Below are 24,974 nucleotides of genomic sequence, written 5' to 3'. Positions count from 1 at the left end.
CATGTTGTGGAATTAGATTTTACACTGCTTTAATATAGCAGCAATTTAGGATTTATTTTATACTTTTGAGGTACAGATGGTATGATTTTTAACAGCTCTTAATCAACCTTTGATCACCAGAGAATTTAACAGAATTATTTTAATGGGATTTGCTACAATAGAAACAGTGACTTAAAGGCTCAAGAATGGCAAGGTTCAGCTGAGACTCACTGCAGGGTTCTTGGGGGTGTTTAAATTCAGTCATGCGCTTCCAAAATACCCCCCAAGAGTGAATTACTCACCCTAATTCCTTGTTGGTGTTTGTCTGCATCTGAGGTTGTTCCTCAAGGAGTCAGCCCTGAGATGCACTTTCCCTCAGGGGTATGCTGTGAGGCATCCCAGCTCAGGGAGAGATTGAGTTTGCAACCCCTGGAGAGCTCATGGGGTTCTTTGCTTAGGACTACTATTTATAGGACCACAAGATGATTGATGGTAATTTTCCATCCTGGCTACGGTTCAGATAAGGCAAGTTTGGTATTCTAGAATGTACAGTGCTGGTACTCTCCAGAGCCCAGGCTGCAGGGTCTGAGAGAAGATCAGAGAGTGCCTGACTGTATTCACCCTTTATACCTGTTGCCCACTGACAATGGAGGACTGAAGTTACTCCCAAACCATAGCTGAGCTGGGGAAAAAATGTACTCCACCACATTTTTCTCTGGCTGCTACATTTATAAGATAGAGTGAGTGACGCATAGTCAAACACAGACTCCTTACCACACTGATCTTCGAATTTAATGTAATCCATCATCTTCTTCTCAGTGATTTCAGCGGGCACCTGCTTTAAGGAGGTAACAACCTATCCTTGTAGTTGTGGATTTGACAGTGAAGGAAGGGTCATATAAAGGCCTGTTGTGGCTCCTAAGCCTCAGCCGGACTTCTATCAAGTAGAGGAATAGAGTGGACTCAGACAGCACACAAAGACTGTTCTGAAAATGTACAGTTGTGTTCTCAGTATCTCGAAGGATGGGGAACCAAAATTAATCTTCTGGGTAACCTCTTCCTCTGCTCGACTGCTGTCACATGGGAAAAGGCTTTCCTTCTTTTCCAAAGCAATTTCATCTCTTCTCTGTGGCGTCCACCCACCTTTGTCCTGGCAGCAGGCAGTAACTGAAAATAGTCTGGTTCCCTTGTCTTCATTCCTGCCCATCTGGGATTTAGAACAAGGAGGAGATTCAGCCTGAGCAGCCTTCTCTGAGGGTTGAAAACACCCAGCTCTCTCACCTTCTCCTCATATTGAAGAGGCTCCAGGCCCTTCAGCATCTTGGTAGCCCTGCACTGGAATTGCTCCAGCATGTCCGCTTCCATGTTCCACTGGGGCGCCTCAAACTGGACAAAGGACTCCACAAGGGGCCTCACCAGTCCTGAAGAGCTCGCCCCGCGGGCACTCACGAACCAGCATAAAAGCCGGCCCTGCGACTCGCACCCTCACACAATCTTCCCGACGCCTTCTCCCCTGTACCCAACAAGGTGAGCCTGAACCCCGCTCCCCTCCTTCGCCCACCCCACCAGGCCTCTCTCTCCACACGCCCTTTCCCCCTTAGCCTCAGCAGCCCTTCTTCCTGCCCACCGCCACGCTCCCCACAACCCCAGGCCTCCCCACTCTCTTGGCCTCCCCCAGCACTACTGCTCAAGCCCCCAACACCCTCCGCCTTCCCAACACCCTCCGCCTTCCCAACACCCTCTCTTCCAGGGACCCTCCACACCACAGACATGTCCTGCTACGACATCTGCCACCCCTGCGGACCCACCCCGCTGGCTAACAGCTGCAACGAGCCCTGTGTCAGGCAGTGCGAGGACTCCCGCGTCGTCATCCAGCCTCCTGCCGTGCTGGTCACCCTGCCAGGACCCATCCTCAGCTCCTTCCCCCAGAACACCGCCGTTGGATCCTCCGCATCAGCTGCCGTGGGCAGCAACCTCAGCGCCCAGGGAGTGCCCATCTCCTCCGGGGGATTCGGAGGCTTTGGCCTTGGAGGCTTTGGCTTCGGAGGTCTTGGCTGCATCAACGGCGGAAGAGCCTGCTACCCCTGCTAAGGACCCACGCCAACACCCCTGACAGAAGCCTCCAACACCGTGCAAGACAGCTCTCAGACTGAGGACGCACCTCTGCGCTGTTCATGGCACGCGGGCTCACCAGCCGCGACTCCACTTTCCACAGCACAACAAAGCAAGCAAGCAAGGAAGGGGCCAGCCCATGCTGTCAGGACACATGGCCAACATACCTCCTTCTTTCTTCCTCTTTCTCCTTTCCATAGCACCACCTTCTACGGCCGCTACTCTCTGCTGCAATGCCTTGCTCACTAGCACAATCCCTCGGGAGACCTTCTGGGGCTGCTCCCACCACAGGGTAGGGAGACCTTGGGGCTCTGGGAAAATCTGCTCTATGCAAGGGACATAGGCTGGTGGTCGCCCTCCAGGCACCTCAGAATGTGCACCTTCCACTTGACGCTCCCTCTTTTTCATGTTTTCCTCAATAAAATCCGCCTACATCCCATATCCTCAGATGCCTCCTCTTCCTTTCTTCTCCCAACGCTCTTCCAGCTTCACCCGACAAAAAGAAGAAAAAGCAGCGCTCAAGTGGCCATTAGGGCCCAAGCCTGGTGGTGTTCAAGAAGCATTTGGACAACGCTCTTACATAGCTCCTTGTCACTAAAATGGAAAGACATGATGGGCCACTCAGCAGACAATGAATTGCCCGCATGGTCACATACCAAGAGTTGCGGTCAACAGCTCGGTGCTCAGGTGGAGACCAGGGAGGAGTGGTGTCCCTCTGGCGTCTCTAGTGAGGCCAGTATGATTTAACAGAGTTGTCCGTCACACGGACACCACACATATGGTGCGAGACTCCTCGTGGATTGAGGATGCACCTTTGTGCCGTCGCTGACCCACCGGGTCTTCAGCTCCACAACCACGGCTATTTCTCTCAAGGCATGAACCAGAGAAGCAAGGAAGTGGGCTATTCCGTGATGTTTGGAAACATGGCCGACTTACATTCTACCATTCTCCCACTTCTTTCCTTGACTTGCGCTGTCTCGTATGTCTGGTTCTCTCTGCTGCTATGACGTGCTCACCAGCCAAACGCCACCAGGAATCGACTACCTCTCTGCTGCTCCCATCACAGGGCTGGAAGATTTCCGTGCTCTGAGAAAATCTTCCGCGCACAATGATGACGTTGTTGGTCACCCTACGTGCATCCAAGACCCCCCAGGGATGTTCCACTTGCTGCTCCTTCCTTTCCATGCGCTTTCCTCAATAAAGTTCTCAAGCATGCCAGCCTGACGCTCCTCCTCTTCCCTTCTTCTCCCAGTGCCCTTCCCACGTCTCTCAGTAAAAAGGCAAAGCTCAAGAAGTCATAGGGGCATGTCGAAAAGGGCCACCACACCTTCCAGCACGTCGCACAAGACCTGCACTTGACCAAACAAAGGCTTGGGCATGCTAAGGCTCTTCTGCACATGCCCTCTGAAACAATCTCTCCGTGTCAGCACACACTCGACTGCTTTCTCACCCAGCGGCATTCTCCCGCATTGACAACAGATGCAGTCACAGAATCCCTTCAGTTTGGAAGTAACCTCTGGAGACCATGTACTGCAAGCACCCTGCTCAAGCAGAGTCAGCTACAGCAGGCTGTCCAGGACCATGTGCAGTTGGGTTTTTCATATCTCCAAGGATGGAAATCCAAAACCTCTGCTTGAGGTCCACTGCTTGACCACCCTCACAGGGGAAAAGGCTTTCCTTCTCTTCCAAGGCAATTGCATCTCTTCTCTGTGGCGTCCACTCACCTCTGTCCTGGCAGCAGGCAGTAACTGAAAATAGTCTGGTTCCCTTGTCTTCATTCCTGCCCATCTGGGATTTAGAACAAGGAGGAGATTCAGCCTGAGCAGCCTTCTCTGAGGGTTGAAAACACCCAGCTCTCTCACCTTCTCCTCATATTGAAGAGGCTCCAGGCCCTTCAGCATCTTGGTAGCCCTGCACTGGAATTGCTCCAGCATGTCCGCTTCCATGTTCCACTGGGGCGCCTCAAACTGGACAAAGGACTCCACAAGGGGCCTCACCAGTCCTGAAGAGAGATGACGGAGCACCTTTCTCATCGTGCTGGCAATGCTCTTCCCCATGCCCTCCTGGAGCCTGGTGGCCTCTTTTGCCGCAAGGCTGCATTGCCGACTCATCGTCAGCTTGCTCTCCAACAGCAACACAAGGTCCTGTTCGGCAAAGCTGCCTGCCACTCTGTCGGACAACACCATGTTCTGCTGCCCGGTGTTAGTCCTCCCCAGAGGCAGGAATTTGCTTTGCCCCTTCTGCAACTTCATGATGTTCCTCTCTGCCCAGTTCTCCAGCCTCTGCACATCATTCTGAATGGTGCCACGTTCATCACGAGCATCAGACGCTCCTCCCCGTCTCGGGTCATCTGCAGAATTCCTGCGGGGTCACTCCGTCCCATCACCCACCTCACTAATGAGGATATTATGGCCACAAGATAGAGCACAGGAAGTTCCGCACCAACGTGAGAAAGAGCTTCTTCACAGTGAGGGTGACGGAGCACTGGAACAGGCTGCCCAGGGAGGTTGTGGAGTCTCCTTCTCTGGAGATATTCAAGGCTCGTCTGGATGCCTACCTGGGCAGCCTGCTCTAAGGAACCTGCTTTGGCAGGGGGGTTGGACCCGATGATCTTTCGAGGTCCCTTCCAACCCCGTCAATTCTGTGATTCTGTGATTCTGTGATTCTGTGATTCTGTGATTCTGTGATATTGAACAGTGCTGGCCTCACTGCCGAGCCCTGGCCTACACCGCTAGGGCCTTGCCTGCAACACCGCTCTGTGCCACTCAGCAATAGCCTCTGCACCCAAGCAATCGGCCACTTTTCAGACCACCTCACTGTCCCTTTATCTATCCCATACTTTGTCCGCTTCTCTATGAGCGTGTCATGGGAGCAAGCGTCAAAGAAAGCCCTTACTAAAGGCTTTACTGAAGTTGAGCAGCAGCCACTGCTCTCCCCTCCTCCACTAAGCTGGTCACCTCAATTTAGAAGACGCTGAGGAGGCTCACGCGTGACTTTCCCTCTCTAAATCCGTGCTGACTACTCCCCATCACATTCCGGTTCTTCGTCTGCTCGACAGTGCTTTCCGGGAGGATTTCCCTTAGAACCTTCCCAGCGACTGATGTCAGGCCAACCAGCCTCTGGTTTCCCACACCTTCCTTCTTCACCTCCTTGAACACAGGAGCGCGGCGAGTCTCTTCCAGTCTTCCGGAGCCTCTCCCACTCACCATGACCTTTCAAAGATAATTAGTAGTGGCCTCGCAAGGACACCACACAGCTCCCTCAGCATTCGTGGCTGCAACCCAGCAGGCCTCACGGAACAAGGCGCACCCAGTTGCACAGCCCCCCTTCCTACCTTGCTTCATCTTCCTCAGCAACAAGCGCTACTCACCTCAGCAGCAAGCCAAAACCACCTCAGCCGAACGGGAACAGGCCTTGCCACTCGTCAGCCATGCCCGGGACCACCCAGCCAGGAGGGGCTCACGGCTGCAGCCCCGCGCACCATGCATGCCTCCAACTCCCTGCTGCAGGGACCAAACCCTGCGTCTGACCATCAAAGCCTAGGCAGGGAAAGGGCCTCACCCTTGGGCGCTCAGTGCTGAATAAGACCCCAAAAGCTCTGCCTCAGTCTCCCTGCCAAACCACTCCCCTTCAGCTCAGGGCTTGCAAGCTTTCAACGAGGCCTGGGAGGACAACGTCCTGCTGTTGCAAACAGCTCTCCTCTGCCTGATCAAACTACCACCGGCCAAGCTGCCGCAAGAAGAAAACACGCAGACTCCCTTCTCCCACCCAGGACCTTCCAAGCACAAAGGCCACCAAGCCACCGACCGATGCAGCACACCCAATGGGAAAGATGAGGAATAAACACAGGCGTAGGGAGTGGGCATTAAGGCAGGGAGGGAAAGAGTGCGATGCCAGTGCCAGCGCCTCACGCCCAGCACATCTGGGAAGCCCAGACCAGCCTGCATTATGGCGAAGCCAGCAAATAGGGCCCCCTCCTCACAACAATGCAGCCGCAAGCTGCACCGCACGAGTGACACGCCATGACCTCACTTCATAACAACCCACCTCTCTCATGCTTTGGCCGCGTCTGCCGACTGCCCGCAAACGCACTCGCCATGCAAATCCATCCAAAGAGCCACCCTCACTTAAAAGCTGCCGCCAAGGCCACAGAGACACATCCTCAACAGGAGAAAAGAACACGAGAGCGTTGTGGAAATGACAACATGCCCCACCTCATTACTTGCCAGGCTTTAGCATGTAAGAGCAGCTCACGCCAAATGCTGTCATGCGCAAAGGCTCTCTCGCCCCGCGGGCACTCACGGACCAGCATAAAAGCCGGCCCTGCGACTCGCACCCTCACACAATCCTCCCGACGCCTTCTCCCCTGTGCCCAACAAGGTGAGCCTGAACCCCGCTCCCCTCCTTCGCCCACCCCACCAGGCCTCTCTCTCCACACGCCCTTTCCCCCTTAGCCTCAGCAGCCCTTCTTCCTCCCCACCGCCATGCTCCCCACAACCCCAGGCCTCCCCACTCTCTTGGCCTCCCCCAGCACTACTGCTCAAGCCCCCAACACCCTCCGCCTTCCCAACACCCTCCGCCTTCCCAACACCCTCCACCTTCCCAACACCCTCTCTTCCAGGGACCCTCCACACCACAGACATGTCCTGCTACGACATCTGCCGCCCCTGCGGACCCACCCCGCTGGCTAACAGCTGCAATGAGCCCTGTGTCAGGCAGTGCGAGGACTCCCGCGTTGTCATCCAGCCTCCTGCCGTGCTGGTCACCCTGCCAGGACCCATCCTCAGCTCCTTCCCCCAGAACACCGCCGTTGGATCCTCCGCATCAGCTGCCGTGGGCAGCAACCTTAGCGCCCAGGGAGTGCCCATCTCCTCCGGGGGATTCGGAGGCTTTGGCCTTGGAGGCTTTGGCTTCGGAGGTCTTGGCTGCATCAACGGCGGAAGAGCCTGCTACCCCTGCTAAGGACCCACGCCAACACCCCTGACAGAAGCTTCCAACACCGTGCAAGACAGCTCTCAGACTGAGGACGCACCTCTGCGCTGTTCATGGCACGCGGGCTCACCAGCCGCGACTCCACTTTCCACAGCACAACAAAGCAAGCAAGCAAGGAAGGGGCCAGCCCATGCTGTCAGGACACATGGCCAACATACCTCCTTCTTTCTTCCTCTTTCTCCTTTCCATAGCACCACCTTCTACGGCCGCTACTCTCTGCTGCAATGCCTTGCTCACTAGCACAATCCCTCGGGAGACCTTCTGGGGCTGCTCCCACCACAGGGTAGGGAGACCTTGGGGCTCTGGGAAAATCTGCTCTATGCAAGGGACATAGGCTGGTGGTCGCCCTCCAGGCACCTCAGAATGTGCACCTTCCACTTGACGCTCCCTCTTTTTCATGTTTTCCTCAATAAAATCCGCCTGCATCCCATATCCTCAGATGCCTCCTCTTCCTTTCTTCTCCCAACGCTCTTCCAACTTCACCCGACAAAAAGAAGAAAAAGCAGCGCTCAAGTGGCCATTAGGGCCCAAGCCTGGTGGTGTTCAAGAAGCATTTGGACAACGCTCTTACATAGCTCCTTGTCACTAAAATGGAAAGACATGATGGGCCACTCAGCAGACAATGAATTGCCCGCATGGTCACATACCAAGAGTTGCGGTCAACAGCTCGGTGCTCAGGTGGAGACCAGGGAGGAGTGGTGTCCCTCTGGTGTCTCTAGTGAGGCCAGTATGATTTAACAGAGTTGTCCGTCACACGGACACCACACATATGGTGCGAGACTCCTCGTGGATTGAGGATGCACCTTTGTGCCGTCGCTGACCCACCGGGTCTTCAGCTCCACAACCACGGCTATTTCTCTCAAGGCATGAACCAGAGAAGCAAGGAAGTGGGCTATTCCGTGATGTTTGGAAACATGGCCGACTTACATTCTACCATTCTCCCACTTCTTTCCTTGACTTGCGCTGTCTCGTATGTCTGGTTCTCTCTGCTGCTATGACGTGCTCACCAGCCAAACGCCACCAGGGATCGACTACCTCTCTGCTGCTCCCATCACAGGGCTGGAAGATTTCCGTGCTCCGAGAAAATCTTCCGCGCACAATGATGACGTTGTTGGTCACCCTACATGCATCCAAGACCCCCCGGGGATGTTCCACTTGCTGCTCCTTCCTTTCCATGCGCTTTCCTCAATAAAGTTCTCAAGCATGCCAGCCTGATGCTCCTCCTCTTCCCTTCTTCTCCCAGTGCCCTTCCCACGTCTCTCAGTAAAAAGGCAAAGCTCAACGGGTCATCGGGGCACGTCGAAAAGGGCCACCACACCTTCCAGCACGTCACACAAGACCTGCACTTGACCAAACAAAGGCTTGGGCACGCTAAGGCTCTTCTGCACATGCCCTCTGAAACAATCTCTCCGTGTCAGCACACACTCGACTGCTTTCTCACCCAGCGGCATTCTCCCGCATTGACAACAGATGCAGTCACAGAATCCCTTCAGTTTGGAAGTAACCTCTGGAGACCATGTACTGCAAGCACCCTGCTCAAGCAGAGTCAGCTACAGCAGGCTGTCCAGGACCATGTGCAGTTGGGTTTCTCATATCTCCAAGGATGGAAATCCAAAACCTCTGCTTGAGGTCCACTGCTTGACCACCCTCACAGGGGAAAAGGCTTTCCTTCTCTTCCAAGGCAATTGCATCTCTCCTCTGTGGCGTCCACTCACCTCTGTCCTGGCAGCAGGCAGTAACTGAAAATAGTCTGGTTCCCTTGTCTTCATTCCTGCCCATCTGGGATTTAGAACAAGGAGGAGATTCAGCCTGAGCAGCCTTCTCTGAGGGTTGAAAACACCCAGCTCTCTCACCTTCTCCTCATATTGAAGAGGCTCCAGGCCCTTCAGCATCTTGGTAGCCCTGCACTGGAATTGCTCCAGCATGTCCGCTTCCATGTTCCACTGGGGCGCCTCAAACTGGACAAAGGACTCCACAAGGGGCCTCACCAGTCCTGAAGAGAGATGACGGAGCACCTTTCTCATCGTGCTGGCAACGCTCTTCCCCATGCCCTCCTGGAGCCTGGTGGCCTCTTTTGCTGCAAGGCTGCATTGCCGACTCATTGTCAGCTTGCTCTCCAACAGCAACACAAGGTCCTGTTCGGCAAAGCTGCCTGCCACTCTGTCGGACAACACCATGTCCTGCTGCCCGGTGTTAGTCCTCCCCAGAGGCAGGAATTTGCTTTGCCCCTTCTGCAATGTCATGATGTTCCTCTCTGCCCAGTTCTCCAGCCTCTGCACATCATTCTGAATGGTGCCACGTTCATCACGAGCATCAGACGCTCCTCCCCGTCTCGGGTCATCTGCAGAATTCCTGCGGGGTCACTCCGTCCCATCACCCACCTCACTAATGAGGATATTATGGCCACAAGATAGAGCACAGGAAGTTCCGCACCAACATGAGAAAGAACTTCTTCACAGTGAGGGTGACAGAACACTGGAACAGGCTGCCCAGGGAGGTTGTGGAGTCTCCTTCTCTGGAGATATTCAAGGCCCGTCTGGATGCCTACCTGGGCAGCCTGCTCTAAGGAACCTGCTTTGGCAGGGGGGGGTTGGACCCGATGATCTTTCGAGGTCCCTTCCAACCCCGTCAATTCTGTGATTCTGTGATATTGAACAGTGCTGGCCTCACTGCCGAGCCCTGGCCTACACCGCTAGGGCCTTGCCTGCAACACCGCTCTGTGCCACTCAGCAATAGCCTCTGCACCCAAGCAATCGGCCACTTTTCAGCCCACCTCACTGTCCCTTTATCTATCCCATACTTTGTCCGCTTCTCTATGAGCGTGTCATGGGAGCAAGCGTCAAAGAAAGCCCTTACTAAAGGCTTTACTGAAGTTGAGCAGCAGCCACTGCTCTCCCCTCCTCCACTAAGCTGGTCACCTCAATTTAGAAGACGCTGAGGAGGCTCACGCGTGACTTTCCCTCTCTAAATCCGTGCTGACTACTCCCCATCACATTCTGGTTCTTCGTCTGCTCGACAGTGCTTTCCGGGAGGATTTCCCTTAGAACCTTCCCAGCGACTGATGTCAGGCCAACCAGCCTCTGGTTTCCCACACCTTCCTTCTTCACCTCCTTGAACACAGGAGCGCGGCGAGTCTCTTCCAGTCTTCCGGAGCCTCTCCCACTCACCATGACCTTTCAAAGATAATTAGTAGTGGCCTCGCAAGGACACCACACAGCTCCCTCAGCATTCGTGGCTGCAACCCAGCAGGCCTCACGGAACAAGGCGCACCCAGTTGCACAGCCCCCCTTCCTACCTTGCTTCATCTTCCTCAGCAACAAGCGCTACTCACCTCAGCAGCAAGCCAAAACCACCTCAGCCGAACGGGAACAGGCCTTGCCACTCGTCAGCCATGCCCGGGACCACCCAGCCAAGAGGGGCTCACGGCTGCAGCCCCGCGCACCATGCATGCCTCCAACTCCCTGCTGCAGGGACCAAACCCTGCGTCTGACCATCAAAGCCTAGGCAGGGAAAGGGCCTCACCCTTGGGCGCTCAGTGCTGAATAAGACCCCAAAAGCTCTGCCTCAGTCCCCCTGCCAAACCACTCCCCCTCAGCTCAGGGCTTGCAAGCTTTCAACGAGGCCTGGGAGGACAACGTCCTGCTGTTGCAAACAGCTCTCCTCTGCCTGATCAAACTACCACCCGCCAAGCTGCCGCAAGAAGAAAACACGCAGACTCCCTTCTCCCACCCAGGACCCTCCAAGCACAAAGGCCACCAAGCCACCGACCGATGCAGCACACCCAATGGGAAAGACGAGGAATAAACACAGGCGTAGGGAGTGGGCATTAAGGCAGGGAGGGAAAGAGTGCGATGCCAGTGCCAGCGCCTCACGCCCAGCACATCTGGGAAGCCCAGACCAGCCTGCATTATGGCGAAGCCAGCAAATAGGGCCCCCTCCTCACAACAATGCAGCCGCAAGCCGCACCGCACGAGTGACACGCCATGACCTCACTTCATAACAACCCACCTCTCTCATGCTTTGGCCGCGTCTGCCGACTGCCCTCAAACGCACTCGCCATGCAAATCCATCCAAAGAGCCACTCTCACTTAAAAGCTGCCGCCAAGGCCACAGAGACACATCCTCAACAGGAGAAAAGAACACGAGAGCGTTGTGGAAATGACAACATGCCCCACCTCATTACTTGCCAGGCTTTAGCATGTAAGAGCAGCTCACGCCAAATGCTGTCATGCGCAAAGGCTCTCTCGCCCCGCGGGCACTCACGGACCAGCATAAAAGCCGGCCCTGCGACTCGCACCCTCACACAATCTTCCCGACGCCTTCTCCCCTGCGCCCAACAAGGTGAGCCTGAACCCCGCTCCCCTCCTTCGCCCACCCCACCAGGCCTCTCTCTCCACACGCCCTTTCCCCCTTAGCCTCAGCAGCCCTTCTTCCTCCCCACCGCCATGCTCCCCACAACCCCAGGCCTCCCCACTCTCTTGGCCTCCCCCAGCACTACTGCTCAAGCCCCCAACACCCTCCGCCTTCCCAACACCCTCCGCCTTCCCAACACCCTCCACCTTCCCAACACCCTCTCTTCCAGGGACCCTCCACACCACAGACATGTCCTGCTACGACATCTGCCGCCCCTGCGGACCCACCCCGCTGGCTAACAGCTGCAACGAGCCCTGTGTCAGGCAGTGCGAGGACTCCCGCGTTGTCATCCAGCCTCCTGCCGTGCTGGTCACCCTGCCAGGACCCATCCTCAGCTCCTTCCCCCAGAACACCGCCGTTGGATCCTCCGCATCAGCTGCCGTGGGCAGCAACCTTAGCGCCCAGGGAGTGCCCATCTCCTCCGGGGGATTCGGAGGCTTTGGCCTTGGAGGCTTTGGCTTCGGAGGTCTTGGCTGCATCAACGGCGGAAGAGCCTGCTACCCCTGCTAAGGACCCACGCCAACACCCCTGACAGAAGCTTCCAACACCGTGCAAGACAGCTCTCAGACTGAGGACGCACCTCTGCGCTGTTCATGGCACGCGGGCTCACCAGCCGCGACTCCACTTTCCACAGCACAACAAAGCAAGCAAGCAAGGAAGGGGCCAGCCCATGCTGTCAGGACACATGGCCAACATACCTCCTTCTTTCTTCCTCTTCCTTCTTTCCATAGCACCACCTTCTACGGCCACTACTCTCTGCTGCAATGCCTTGCTCACTAGCACAATCCCTCGGGAGACCTTCTGGGGCTGCTCCCACCACAGGGTAGGGAGACCTTGGGGCTCTGGGAAAATCTGCTCTATGCAAGGGACATAGGCTGGTGGTCGCCCTCCAGGCACCTCAGAATGTGCACCTTCCACTTGACGCTCCCTCTTTTTCATGTTTTCCTCAATAAAATCCGCCTGCATCCCATATCCTCAGATGCCTCCTCTTCCTTTCTTCTCCCAACGCTCTTCCAACTTCACCCGACAAAAAGAAGAAAAAGCAGCGCTCAAGTGGCCATTAGGGCCCAAGCCTGGTGGTGTTCAAGAAGCATTTGGACAACGCTCTTACATAGCTCCTTGTCACTAAAATGGAAAGACATGATGGGCCACTCAGCAGACAATGAATTGCCTGCATGGTCACATACCAAGAGTTGCGGTCAACAGCTCGGTGCTCAGGTGGAGACCAGGGAGGAGTGGTGTCCCTCTGGCGTCTCTAGTGAGGCCAGTATGATTTAACAGAGTTGTCCGTCACACGGACACCACACATATGGTGCGAGACTCCTCGTGGATTGAGGATGCACCTTTGTGCCGTCGCTGACCCACCGGGTCTTCAGCTCCACAACCACGGCTATTTCTCTCAAGGCATGAACCAGAGAAGCAAGGAAGTGGGCTATTCCGTGATGTTTGGAAACATGGCCGACTTACATTCTACCATTCTCCCACTTCTTTCCTTGACTTGCGCTGTCTCGTATGTCTGGTTCTCTCTGCTGCTATGACGTGCTCACCAGCCAAACGCCACCAGGGATCGACTACCTCTCTGCTGCTCCCATCACAGGGCTGGAAGATTTCCGTGCTCCGAGAAAATCTTCTGCGCACAATGATGACGTTGTTGGTCACCCTATGTGCATCCAAGACCCCCCGGGGATGTTCCACTTGCTGCTCCTTCCTTTCCATGCGCTTTCCTCAATAAAGTTCTCAAGCATGCCAGCCTGACGCTCCTCCTCTTCCCTTCTTCTCCCAGTGCCCTTCCCACGTCTCTCAGTAAAAAGGCAAAGCTCAACGGGTCATCGGGGCACGTCGAAAAGGGCCACCACACCTTCCAGCACGTCACACAAGACCTGCACTTGACCAAACAAAGGCTTGGGCACGCTAAGGCTCTTCTGCACATGCCCTCTGAAACAATCTCTCCGTGTCAGCACACACTCGACTGCTTTCTCACCCAGCGGCATTCTCCCGCATTGACAACAGATGCAGTCACAGAATCCCTTCAGTTTGGAAGTAACCTCTGGAGACCATGTACTGCAAGCACCCTGCTCAAGCAGAGTCAGCTGCAGCAGGCTGTCCAGGACCATGTGCAGTTGGGTTTCTCATATCTCCAAGGATGGAAATCCAAAACCTCTGCTTGAGGTCCACTGCTTGACCACCCTCACAGGGGAAAAGGCTTTCCTTCTCTTCCAAGGCAATTGCATCTCTCCTCTGTGGCGTCCACTCACCTCTGTCCTGGCAGCAGGCAGTAACTGAAAATAGTCTGGTTCCCTTGTCTTCATTCCTGCCCATCTGGGATTTAGAACAAGGAGGAGATTCAGCCTGAGCAGCCTTCTCTGAGGGTTGAAAACACCCAGCTCTCTCACCTTCTCCTCATATTGAAGAGGCTCCAGGCCCTTCAGCATCTTGGTAGCCCTGCACTGGAATTGCTCCAGCATGTCCGCTTCCATGTTCCACTGGGGCGCCTCAAACTGGACAAAGGACTCCACAAGGGGCCTCACCAGTCCTGAAGAGAGATGACGGAGCACCTTTCTCATCGTGCTGGCAACGCTCTTCCCCATGCCCTCCTGGAGCCTGGTGGCCTCTTTTGCCGCAAGGCTGCATTGCCGACTCATCGTCAGCTTGCTCTCCAACAGCAACACAAGGTCCTGTTCGGCAAAGCTGCCTGCCACTCTGTCGGACAACACCATGTCCTGCTGCCCGGTGTTAGTCCTCCCCAGAGGCAGGAATTTGCTTTGCCCCTTCTGCAATGTCATGATGTTCCTCTCTGCCCAGTTCTCCAGCCTCTGCACATCATTCTGAATGGTGCCACGTTCATCACGAGCATCAGATGCTCCTCCTCGTCTCGGGTCATCTGCAGAATTCCTGCGGGGTCACTCCGTCCCATCACCCACCTCACTAATGAGGATATTATGGCCACAAGATAGAGCACAGGAAGTTCCGCACCAACATGAGAAAGAACTTCTTCACAGTGAGGGTGACGGAGCACTGGAACAGGCTGCCCAGGGAGGTTGTGGAGTCTCCTTCTCTGGAGATATTCAAGGCTCGTCTGGATGCCTACCTGGGCAGCCTGCTCTAAGGAACCTGCTTTGGCAGGGGGGTTGGACCCGATGATCTTTCGAGGTCCCTTCCAACCCCGTCAATTCTGTGATTCTGTGATATTGAACAGTGCTGGCCTCACTGCCGAGCCCTGGCCTACACCGCTAGGGCCTTGCCTGCAACACCGCTCTGTGCCACTCAGCAATAGCCTCTGCACCCAAGCAATCGGCCACTTTTCAGCCCACCCCACTGTCCCTTTATCTATCCCATACTTTGTCCGCTTCTCTATGAGCGTGTCATGGGAGCAAGCGTCAAAGAAAGCCCTTACTAAAGGCTTTACTGAAGTTGAGCAGCAGCCACTGCTCTCCCCTCCTCCACTAAGCTGGTCACCTCAATTTAGAAGACGCTGAGGAGGCTCACGCGTGACTTTCCCTCTCTAAATCCGTGCTGACTACTCCCCATCACATTCCGGTTCTTCGTCTGCTCGACAGTGCTTTCCGGGAGGATTTCCCTTAGAACCTTCCCAGCGACTGATGTCAGGCCAACCAGCCTCTGGTTTCCCACACCTTCCTTCTTCACCTCCTTGAACACAGGAGCGCGGCGAGTCTCTTCCAGTCTTCCGGAGCCTCTCCCACTCACCATGACCTTTCAAAGATAATTAGTAGTGGCCTCGCAAGGACACCACACAGCTCCCTCAGCATTCGTGGCTGCAACCCAGCAGGCCTCACGGAACAAGGCGCACCCAGTTGCACAGCCCCCCTTCCTACCTTGCTTCATCTTCCTCAGCAACAAGCGCTACTCACCTCAGCAGCAAGCCAAAACCACCTCAGCCGAACGGGGAACAGGCCTTGCCACTCGTCAGCCATGCCCGGGACCACCCAGCCAAGAGGGGCTCACGGCTGCAGCCCCGCGCACCATGCATGCCTCCAACTCCCTGCTGCAGGGACCAAACCCTGCGTCTGACCATCAAAGCCTAGGCAGGGAAAGGGCCTCACCCTTGGGCGCTCAGTGCTGAATAAGACCCCAAAAGCTCTGCCTCAGTCTCCCTGCCAAACCACTCCCCCTCAGCTCAGGGCTTGCAAGCTTTCAACGAGGCCTGGGAGGACAACGTCCTGCTGTCGCAAACAGCTCTCCTCTGCCTGATCAAACTACCACCCGCCAAGCTGCCTATCAAGAAGAAAACACACAGCCTCCCTTCTCCCACCCAGGACCCTCCAAGCACAAAGGCCACCAAGCCACCGACCGATGCAGCACACCCAATGGGAAAGACGAGGAATAAACACAGGCGTAGGGAGTGGGCATTAAGGCAGGGAGGGAAAGAGTGCGATGCCAGTGCCAGCGCCTCACGCCCAGCACATCTGGGAAGCCCAGACCAGCCTGCATTATGGCGAAGCCAGCAAATAGGGCCCCCTCCTCACAACAATGCAGCCGCAAGCCGCACCGCACGAGTGACACGCCATGACCTCACTTCATAACAACCCACCTCTCTCATGCTTTGGCCGCGTCTGCCGACTGCCCTCAAACGCACTCGCCATGCAAATCCATCCAAAGAGCCACCCTCACTTAAAAGCTGCCGCCAAGGCCACAGAGACACATCCTCAACAGGAGAAAAGAACACGAGAGCGTTGTGGAAATGACAACATGCCCCACCTCATTACTTGCCAGGCTTTAGCATGTAAGAGCAGCTCACGCCAAATGCTGTCATGCGCAAAGGCTCTCTCGCCCCGCGGGCACTCACGGACCAGCATAAAAGCCGGCCCTGCGACTCGCACCCTCACACAATCTTCCCGACGCCTTCTCCCCTGCGCCCAACAAGGTGAGCCTGAACCCCGCTCCCCTCCTTCGCCCACCCCACCAGGCCTCTCTCTCCACACGCCCTTTCCCCCTTAGCCTCAGCAGCCCTTCTTCCTCCCCACCGCCATGCTCCCCACAACCCCAGGCCTCCCCACTCTCTTGGCCTCCCCCAGCACTACTGCTCAAGCCCCCAGCACCCTCCGCCTTCCCACCACCCTCTGCCTTCCCAACACCCTCCACCTTCCCAACACCCTCTCTTCCAGGGACCCTCCACACCACAGACATGTCCTGCTACGACATCTGCCGCCCCTGCGGACCCACCCCGCTGGCTAACAGCTGCAACGAGCCCTGTGTCAGGCAGTGCGAGGACTCCCGCGTCGTCATCCAGCCTCCTGCCGTGCTGGTCACCCTGCCAGGACCCATCCTCAGCTCCTTCCCCCAGAACACCGCCGTTGGATCCTCCGCATCAGCTGCCGTGGGCAGCAACCTCAGCGCCCAGGGAGTGCCCATCTCCTCCGGGGGATTCGGAGGCTTTGGCCTTGGAGGCTTTGGCTTCGGAGGTCTTGGCTGCATCAACGGCGGAAGAGCCTGCTACCCCTGCTAAGGACCCACGCCAACACCCCTGACAGAAGCTTCCAACACCGTGCAAGACAGCTCTCAGACTGAGGACGCACCTCTGCGCTGTTCATGGCACGCGGGCTCACCAGCCGCGACTCCATCTTTCCACAGGCACAACAAAGCAAGCAAGCAAGGAAGGGGCCAGCCCATGCTGTCAGGACACATGGCCAACATACCTCCTTCTTTCTTCCTCTTTCTCCTTTCCATAGCACCACCTTCTACGGCCGCTACTCTCTGCTGCAATGCCTTGCTCACTAGCACAATCCCTCGGGAGACCTTCTGGGGCTGCTCCCACCACAGGGTAGGGAGACCTTGGGGCTCTGGGAAAATCTGCTCTATGCAAGGGACATAGGCTGGTGGTCAGCCCTCCAGGCACCTCAGAATGTGCACCTTCCACTTGACGCTCCCTCTTTTTCATGTTTTCCTCAATAAAATCCGCCTGCATCCCATATCCTCAGATGCCTCCTCTTCCTTTCTTCTCCCAACGCTCTTCCAACTTCACCCGACAAAAAGAAGAAAAAGCAGCGCTCAAGTGGCCATTAGGGCCCAAGCCTGGTGGTGTTCAAGAAGCATTTGGACAACGCTCTTACATAGCTCCTTGTCACTAAAATGGAAAGACATGATGGGCCACTCAGCAGACAATGAATTGCCTGCATGGTCACATACCAAGAGTTGCGGTCAACAGCTCGGTGCTCAGGTGGAGACCAGGGAGGAGTGGTGTCCCTCTGGCGTCTCTAGTGAGGCCAGTATGATTTAACAGAGTTGTCCGTCACACGGACACCACACATATGGTGCGAGACTCCTCGTGGATTGAGGATGCACCTTTGTGCCGTCGCTGACCCACCGGGTCTTCAGCTCCACAACCACGGCTATTTCTCTCAAGGCATGAACCAGAGAAGCAAGGAAGTGGGCTATTCCGTGATGTTTGGAAACATGGCCGACTTACATTCTACCATTCTCCCACTTCTTTCCTTGACTTGCGCTGTCTCGTATGTCTGGTTCTCTCTGCTGCTATGACGTGCTCACCAGCCAAACGCCACCAGGGATCGACTACCTCTCTGCTGCTCCCATCACAGGGCTGGAAGATTTCCGTGCTCCGAGAAAATCTTCCTGCGCACAATGATGACGTTGTTGGTCACCCTATGTGCATCCAAGACCCCCCGGGGATGTTCCACTTGCTGCTCCTTCCTTTCCATGCGCTTTCCTCAATAAAGTTCTCAAGCATGCCAGCCTGACGCTCCTCCTCTTCCCTTCTTCTCCCACTGCCCTTCCCACGTCTCTCAGTAAAAAGGCAAAGCTCAACGGGTCATCGGGGCACGTCGAAAAGGGCCACCACACCTTCCAGCACGTCACACAAGACCTGCACTTGACCAAACAAAGGCTTGGGCACGCTAAGGCTCTTCTGCACATGCCCTCTGAAACAATCTCTCCGTGTCAGCACACACTCGACTGCTTTCTCACCCAGCGGCATTCTCCCGCATTGACAACAGATGCAGTCACAGAATCCCTTCAGTTTGGAAGTAACCTCTGGAGACCATGTACTGCAAGCACCCTGCTCAAGCAGAGTCAGCTACAGCAGGCTGTCCAGGACCATGTGCAGTTGGGTTTCTCATATCTCCAAGGATGGAAATCCAAAACCTCTGCTTGAGGTCCACTGCTTGACCACCCTCACAGGGGAAAAGGCTTTCCTTCTCTTCCAAGGCAATTGCATCTCTCTCTGTGGCGTCCACTCACCTCTGTCCTGGCAGCAGGCAGTAACTGAAAATAGTCTGGTTCCCTTGTCTTCATTCCTGCCCATCTGGGATTTAGAACAAGGAGGAGATTCAGCCTGAGCAGCCTTCTCTGAGGGTTGAAAACACCCAGCTCTCTCACCTTCTCCTCATATTGAAGAGGCTCCAGGCCCTTCAGCATCTTGGTAGCCCTGCACTGGAATTGCTCCAGCATGTCCGCTTCCATGTTCCACTGGGGCGCCTCAAACTGGACAAAGGACTCCACAAGGGGCCTCACCAGTCCTGAAGAGAGATGACGGAAGCACCTTTCTCATCGTGCTGGCAACGCTCTTCCCCATGCCCTCCTGGAGCCTGGTGGCCTCTTTTGCCGCAAGGCTGCATTGCCGACTCATCGTCAGCTTGCTCTCCAACAGCAACACAAGGTCCTGTTCGGCAAAGCTGCCTGCCACTCTGTCGGACAACACCATGTCCTGCTGCCCGGTGTTAGTCCTCCCCAGAGGCAGGAATTTGCTTTGCCCCTTCTGCAACTTCATGATGTTCCTCTCTGCCCAGTTCTCCAGCCTCTGCACATCATTCTGAATGGTGCCACGTTCATCACGTGCATCAGACGCTCCTCCCCGTCTCGGGTCATCTGCAGAATTCCTGCGGGGTCACTCCGTCCCATCACCCACCTCACTAATGAGGATATTATGGCCACAAGATAGAGCACAGGAAGTTCCGCACCAACATGAGAAAGAGCTTCTTCACAGGTGAGGGTGACGGAGCACTGGAACAGGCTGCCCAGGGAGGTTGTGGAGTCTCCTTCTCTGGAGATATTCAAGGCCCGTCTGGATGCCTACCTGGGCAGCCTGCTCTAAGGAACCTGCTTTGGCAGGGGGGTTGGACCCGATGATCTTTCGAGGTCCCTTCCAACCCCGTCAATTCTGTGATTCTGTGATTCTGTGATTCTGTGATATTGAACAGTGCTGGCCTCACTGCCGAGCCCTGGCCTACACCGCTAGGGCCTTGCCTGCAACACCGCTCTGTGCCACTCAGCAATAGCCTCTGCACCCAACCAATCGGCCACTTTTCAGCCCACCTCACTGTCCCTTTATCTATCCCATACTTTGTCCGCTTCTCTATGAGCGTGTCATGGGAGCAAGCGTCAAAGAAAGCCCTTACTAAAGGCTTTACTGAAGTTGAGCAGCAGCCACTGCTCTCCCCTCCTCCACTAAGCTGGTCACCTCAATTTAGAAGACGCTGAGGAGGCTCACGCGTGACTTTCCCTCTCTAAATCCGTGCTGACTACTCCCCATCACATTCCGGTTCTTCGTCTGCTCGACAGTGCTTTCCGGGAGGATTTCCCTTAGAACCTTCCCAGCGACTGATGTCAGGCCAACCAGCCTCTGGTTTCCCACACCTTCCTTCTTCACCTCCTTGAACACAGGAGCGCGGCGAGTCTCTTCCAGTCTTCCGGAGCCTCTCCCACTCACCATGACCTTTCAAAGATAATTAGTAGTGGCCTCGCAAGGACACCACACAGCTCCCTCAGCATTCGTGGCTGCAACCCAGCAGGCCTCACGGAACAAGGCGCACCCAGTTGCACAGCCCCCCTTCCTACCTTGCTTCATCTTCCTCAGCAACAAGCGCTACTCACCTCAGCAGCAAGCCAAAACCACCTCAGCCGAACGGGGACAGGCCTTGCCACTCGTCAGCCATGCCCGGGACCACCCAGCCAGGAGGGGCTCACGGCTGCAGCCCCGCGCACCATGCATGCCTCCAACTCCCTGCTGCAGGGACCAAACCCTGTGTCTGACCATCAAAGCCTAGGCAGGGAAAGGGCCTCACCCTTGGGCGCTCAGTGCTGAATAAGACCCCAAAAGCTCTGCCTCAGTCTCCCTGCCAAACCACTCCCCCTCAGCTCAGGGCTTGCAAGCTTTCAGCGAGGCCTGGGAGGACAACGTCCTGCTGTCGCAAACAGCTCTCCTCTGCCTGATCAAACTACCACCCGCCAAGCTGCCGCAAGAAGAAAATACACAGCCTCCCTTCTCCCACCCAGGACCCTCCAAGCACAAAGGCCACCAAGCCACCGACCGATGCAGCACACCCAATGGGAAAGACGAGGAATAAACACAGGCGTAGGGAGTGGGCATTAAGGCAGGGAGGGAAAGAGTGCGATGCCAGTGCCAGCGCCTCACGCCCAGCACATCTGGGAAGCCCAGACCAGCCTGCATTATGGCGAAGCCAGCAAATAGGGCCCCCTCCTCACAACAATGCAGCCGCAAGCCGCACCGCACGAGTGACACGCCATGACCTCACTTCATAACAACCCACCTCTCTCATGCTTTGGCCGCGTCTGCCGACTGCCCTCAAACGCACTCGCCATGCAAATCCATCCAAAGAGCCACCCTCACTTAAAAGCTGCTGCCAAGGCCACAGAGACACATCCTCAACAGGAGAAAAGAACACGAGAGCGTTGTGGAAATGACAACATGCCCCACCTCATTACTTGCCAGGCTTTAGCATGTAAGAGCAGCTCACGCCAAATGCTGTCATGCGCAAAGGCTCTCTCGCCCCGCGGGCACTCACGGACCAGCATAAAAGCCGGCCCTGCGACTCGCACCCTCACACAATCTTCCCGACGCCTTCTCCCCTGTACCCAACAAGGTGAGCCTGAACCCCGCTCCCCTCCTTCGCCCACCCCACCAGGCCTCTCTCTCCACACGCCCTTTCCCCCTTAGCCTCAGCAGCCCTTCTTCCTCCCCACCGCCACGCTCCCCACAACCCCAGGCCTCCCCACTCTCTTGGCCTCCCCCAGCACTACTGCTCAAGCCCCCAACACCCTCCGCCTTCCCAACACCCTCCGCCTTCCCAACACCCTCTCTTCCAGGGACCCTCCACACCACAGACATGTCCTGCTACGACATCTGCCGCCCCTGCGGACCCACCCCGCTGGCTAACAGCTGCAACGAGCCCTGTGTCAGGCAGTGCGAGGACTCCCGCGTCGTCATCCAGCCTCCTGCCGTGCTGGTCACCCTGCCAGGACCCATCCTCAGCTCCTTCCCCCAGAACACCGCCGTTGGATCCTCCGCATCAGCTGCCGTGGGCAGCAACCTCAGCGCCCAGGGAGTGCCCATCTCCTCCGGGGGATTCGGAGGCTTTGGCCTTGGAGGCTTTGGCTTCGGAGGCCTTGGCTGCATCAACGGCGGAAGAGCCTGCTACCCCTGCTAAGGACCCACGCCAACACCCCTGACAGAAGCCTCCAACACCGTGCAAGACAGCTCTCAGACTGAGGACGCACCTCTGCGCTGTTCATGGCACGCGGGCTCACCAGCCGCGACTCCACTTTCCACAGCACAACAAAGCAAGCAAGCAAGGAAGGGGCCAGCCCATGCTGTCAGGACACATGGCCAACATACCTCCTTCTTTCTTCCTCTTTCTCCTTTCCATAGCACCACCTTCTACGGCCGCTACTCTCTGCTGCAATGCCTTGCTCACTAGCACAATCCCTCGGGAGACCTTCTGGGGCTGCTCCCACCACAGGGTAGGGAGACCTTGGGGCTCTGGGAAAATCTGCTCTATGCAAGGGACATAGGCTGGTGGTCGCCCTCCAGGCACCTCAGAATGTGCACCTTCCACTTGACGCTCCCTCTTTTTCATGTTTTCCTCAATAAAATCCGCCTGCATCCCATATCCTCAGATGCCTCCTCTTCCTTTCTTCTCCCAACGCTCTTCCAACTTCACCCGACAAAAAGAAGAAAAAGCAGCGCTCAAGTGGCCATTAGGGCCCAAGCCTGGTGGTGTTCAAGAAGCATTTGGACAACGCTCTTACATAGCTCCTTGTCACTAAAATGGAAAGACATGATGGGCCACTCAGCAGACAATGAATTGCCCGCATGGTCACATACCAAGAGTTGCGGTCAACAGCTCGGTGCTCAGGTGGAGACCAGGGAGGAGTGGTGTCCCTCTGGCGTCTCTAGTGAGGCCAGTATGATTTAACAGAGTTGTCCGTCACACGGACACCACACATATGGTGCGAGACTCCTCGTGGATTGAGGATGCACCTTTGTGCCGTCGCTGACCCACCGGGTCTTCAGCTCCACAACCACGGCTATTTCTCTCAAGGCATGAACCAGAGAAGCAAGGAAGTGGGCTATTCCGTGATGTTTGGAAACATGGCCGACTTACATTCTACCATTCTCCCACTTCTTTCCTTGACTTGCGCTGTCTCGTATGTCTGGTTCTCTCTGCTGCTATGACGTGCTCACCAGCCAAACGCCACCAGGGATCGACTACCTCTCTGCTGCTCCCATCACAGGGCTGGAAGATTTCCGTGCTCCGAGAAAATCTTCTGCGCACAATGATGACGTTGTTGGTCACCCTACATGCATCCAAGACCCCCCGGGGATGTTCCACTTGCTGCTCCTTCCTTTCCATGCGCTTTCCTCAATAAAGTTCTCAAGCATGCCAGCCTGACGCTCCTCCTCTTCCCTTCTTCTCCCACTGCCCTTCCCACGTCTCTCAGTAAAAAGGCAAAGCTCAACGGGTCATCGGGGCACGTCGAAAAGGGCCACCACACCTTCCAGCACGTCACACAAGACCTGCACTTGACCAAACAAAGGCTTGGGCACGCTAAGGCTCTTCTGCACTTGCCCTCTGAAACAATCTCTCCGTGTCAGCACACACTCGACTGCTTTCTCACCCAGCGGCATTCTCCCGCATTGACAACAGATGCAGTCACAGAATCCCTTCAGTTTGGAAGTAACCTCTGGAGACCATGTACTGCAAGCACCCTGCTCAAGCAGAGTCAGCTACAGCAGGCTGTCCAGGACCATGTGCAGTTGGGTTTCTCATATCTCCAAGGATGGAAATCCAAAACCTCTGCTTGAGGTCCACTGCTTGACCACCCTCACAGGGGAAAAGGCTTTCCTTCTCTTCCAAGGCAATTGCATCTCTCCTCTGTGGCGTCCACTCACCTCTGTCCTGGCAGCAGGCAGTAACTGAAAATAGTCTGGTTCCCTTGTCTTCATTCCTGCCCATCTGGGATTTAGAACAAGGAGGAGATTCAGCCTGAGCAGCCTTCTCTGAGGGTTGAAAACACCCAGCTCTCTCACCTTCTCCTCATATTGAAGAGGCTCCAGGCCCTTCAGCATCTTGGTAGCCCTGCACTGGAATTGCTCCAGCATGTCCGCTTCCATGTTCCACTGGGGCGCCTCAAACTGGACAAAGGACTCCACAAGGGGCCTCACCAGTCCTGAAGAGAGATGACGGAGCACCTTTCTCATCGTGCTGGCAATGCTCTTCCCCATGCCCTCCTGGAGCCTGGTGGCCTCTTTTGCCGCAAGGCTGCATTGCCAACTCATCGTCAGCTTGCTCTCCAACAGCAACACAAGGTCCTGTTCGGCAAAGCTGCCTGCCACTCTGTCGGACAACACCATGTCCTGCTGCCCGGTGTTAGTCCTCCCCAGAGGCAGGAATTTGCTTTGCCCCTTCTGCAACTTCATGATGTTCCTCTCTGCCCTGTTCTCCAGCCTCTGCACATCATTCTGAATGGTGCCACGTTCATCACGTGCATCAGACGCTCCTCCCCGTCTCGGGTCATCTGCAGAATTCCTGCGGGGTCACTCTGTCCCATCACCCACCTCACTAATGGGGATATTATGGCCACAAGATAGAGCACAGGAAGTTCCGCACCAACATGAGAAAGAACTTCTTCACAGTGAGGGTGACGGAACACTGGAACAGGCTGCCCAGGGAGGTTGTGGAGTCTCCTTCTCTGGAGATATTCAAGGCCTGTCTGGATGCCTACCTGGGCAGCCTGCTCTAAGGAACCTGCTTTGGCAGGGGGGTTGGACCCGATGATCTTTCGAGGTCCCTTCCAACCCCGTCAATTCTGTGATTCTGTGATATTGAACAGTGCTGGCCTCACTGCCGAGCCCTGGCCTACACCGCTAGGGCCTTGCCTGCAACACCGCTCTGTGCCACTCAGCAATAGCCTCTGCACCCAACCAATCGGCCACTTTTCAGCCCACCCCACTGTCCCTTTATCTATCCCATACTTTGTCCGCTTCTCTATGAGCGTGTCATGGGAGCAAGCGTCAAAGAAAGCCCTTACTAAAGGCTTTACTGAAGTTGAGCAGCAGCCACTGCTCTCCCCTCCTCCACTAAACTGGTCACCTCAATTTAGAAGACGCTGAGGAGGCTCACGTGTGACTTTCCATCTCTAAATCCGTGCTGACTACTCCCCATCACATTCCGGTTCTTCGTCTGCTCGACAGTGCTTTCCGGGAG

At 55.8% G+C, this 24,974-nt stretch overlaps 2 protein-coding genes and 3 pseudogenes across 2 annotated transcripts; all 5 read left to right on the top strand.

Moving 5' to 3' along the window:
• Nucleotides 1-672: 672 nt before the first annotated feature.
• On the top strand, nt 673-2,070 carry LOC118257950 (feather beta keratin-like). Its single transcript, XM_050708790.1, has 3 exons — nt 673-719; nt 1,376-1,492; nt 1,725-2,070. The coding sequence occupies exons 1-3, from the start codon at nt 673-675 to the stop codon at nt 2,068-2,070; spliced, it is 510 nt and encodes a 169-aa protein (XP_050564747.1).
• A 3,969-nt stretch (nt 2,071-6,039) lies between these two features.
• Nucleotides 6,040-7,053, top strand: LOC118257949 (feather beta keratin-like; annotated as a pseudogene).
• A 3,939-nt stretch (nt 7,054-10,992) lies between these two features.
• Nucleotides 10,993-12,006, top strand: LOC118257947 (feather beta keratin-like; annotated as a pseudogene).
• Nucleotides 12,007-15,478: 3,472 nt separating this feature from the next.
• Nucleotides 15,479-16,960, top strand: LOC118257946 (uncharacterized). Its single transcript, XM_050708789.1, is given in 5 exon segments — nt 15,479-15,539; nt 15,631-15,849; nt 16,243-16,292; nt 16,294-16,364; nt 16,615-16,960. Coding segments are annotated over 5 exon segments (747 nt in total).
• A 2,471-nt stretch (nt 16,961-19,431) lies between these two features.
• On the top strand, nt 19,432-21,914 carry LOC118257945 (feather beta keratin-like; annotated as a pseudogene).
• Nucleotides 21,915-24,974: the final 3,060 nt, after the last annotated feature.

The sequence above is a fragment of the Cygnus atratus genome, chromosome 2 (genome assembly GCF_013377495.2).
Source record: "Cygnus atratus isolate AKBS03 ecotype Queensland, Australia chromosome 2, CAtr_DNAZoo_HiC_assembly, whole genome shotgun sequence".
Lineage (NCBI taxonomy): Eukaryota > Metazoa > Chordata > Aves > Anseriformes > Anatidae > Cygnus > Cygnus atratus.
Note: the sequence above shows the minus strand (reverse complement) of the source record. Positions and strands in the feature narration are given on the sequence as shown.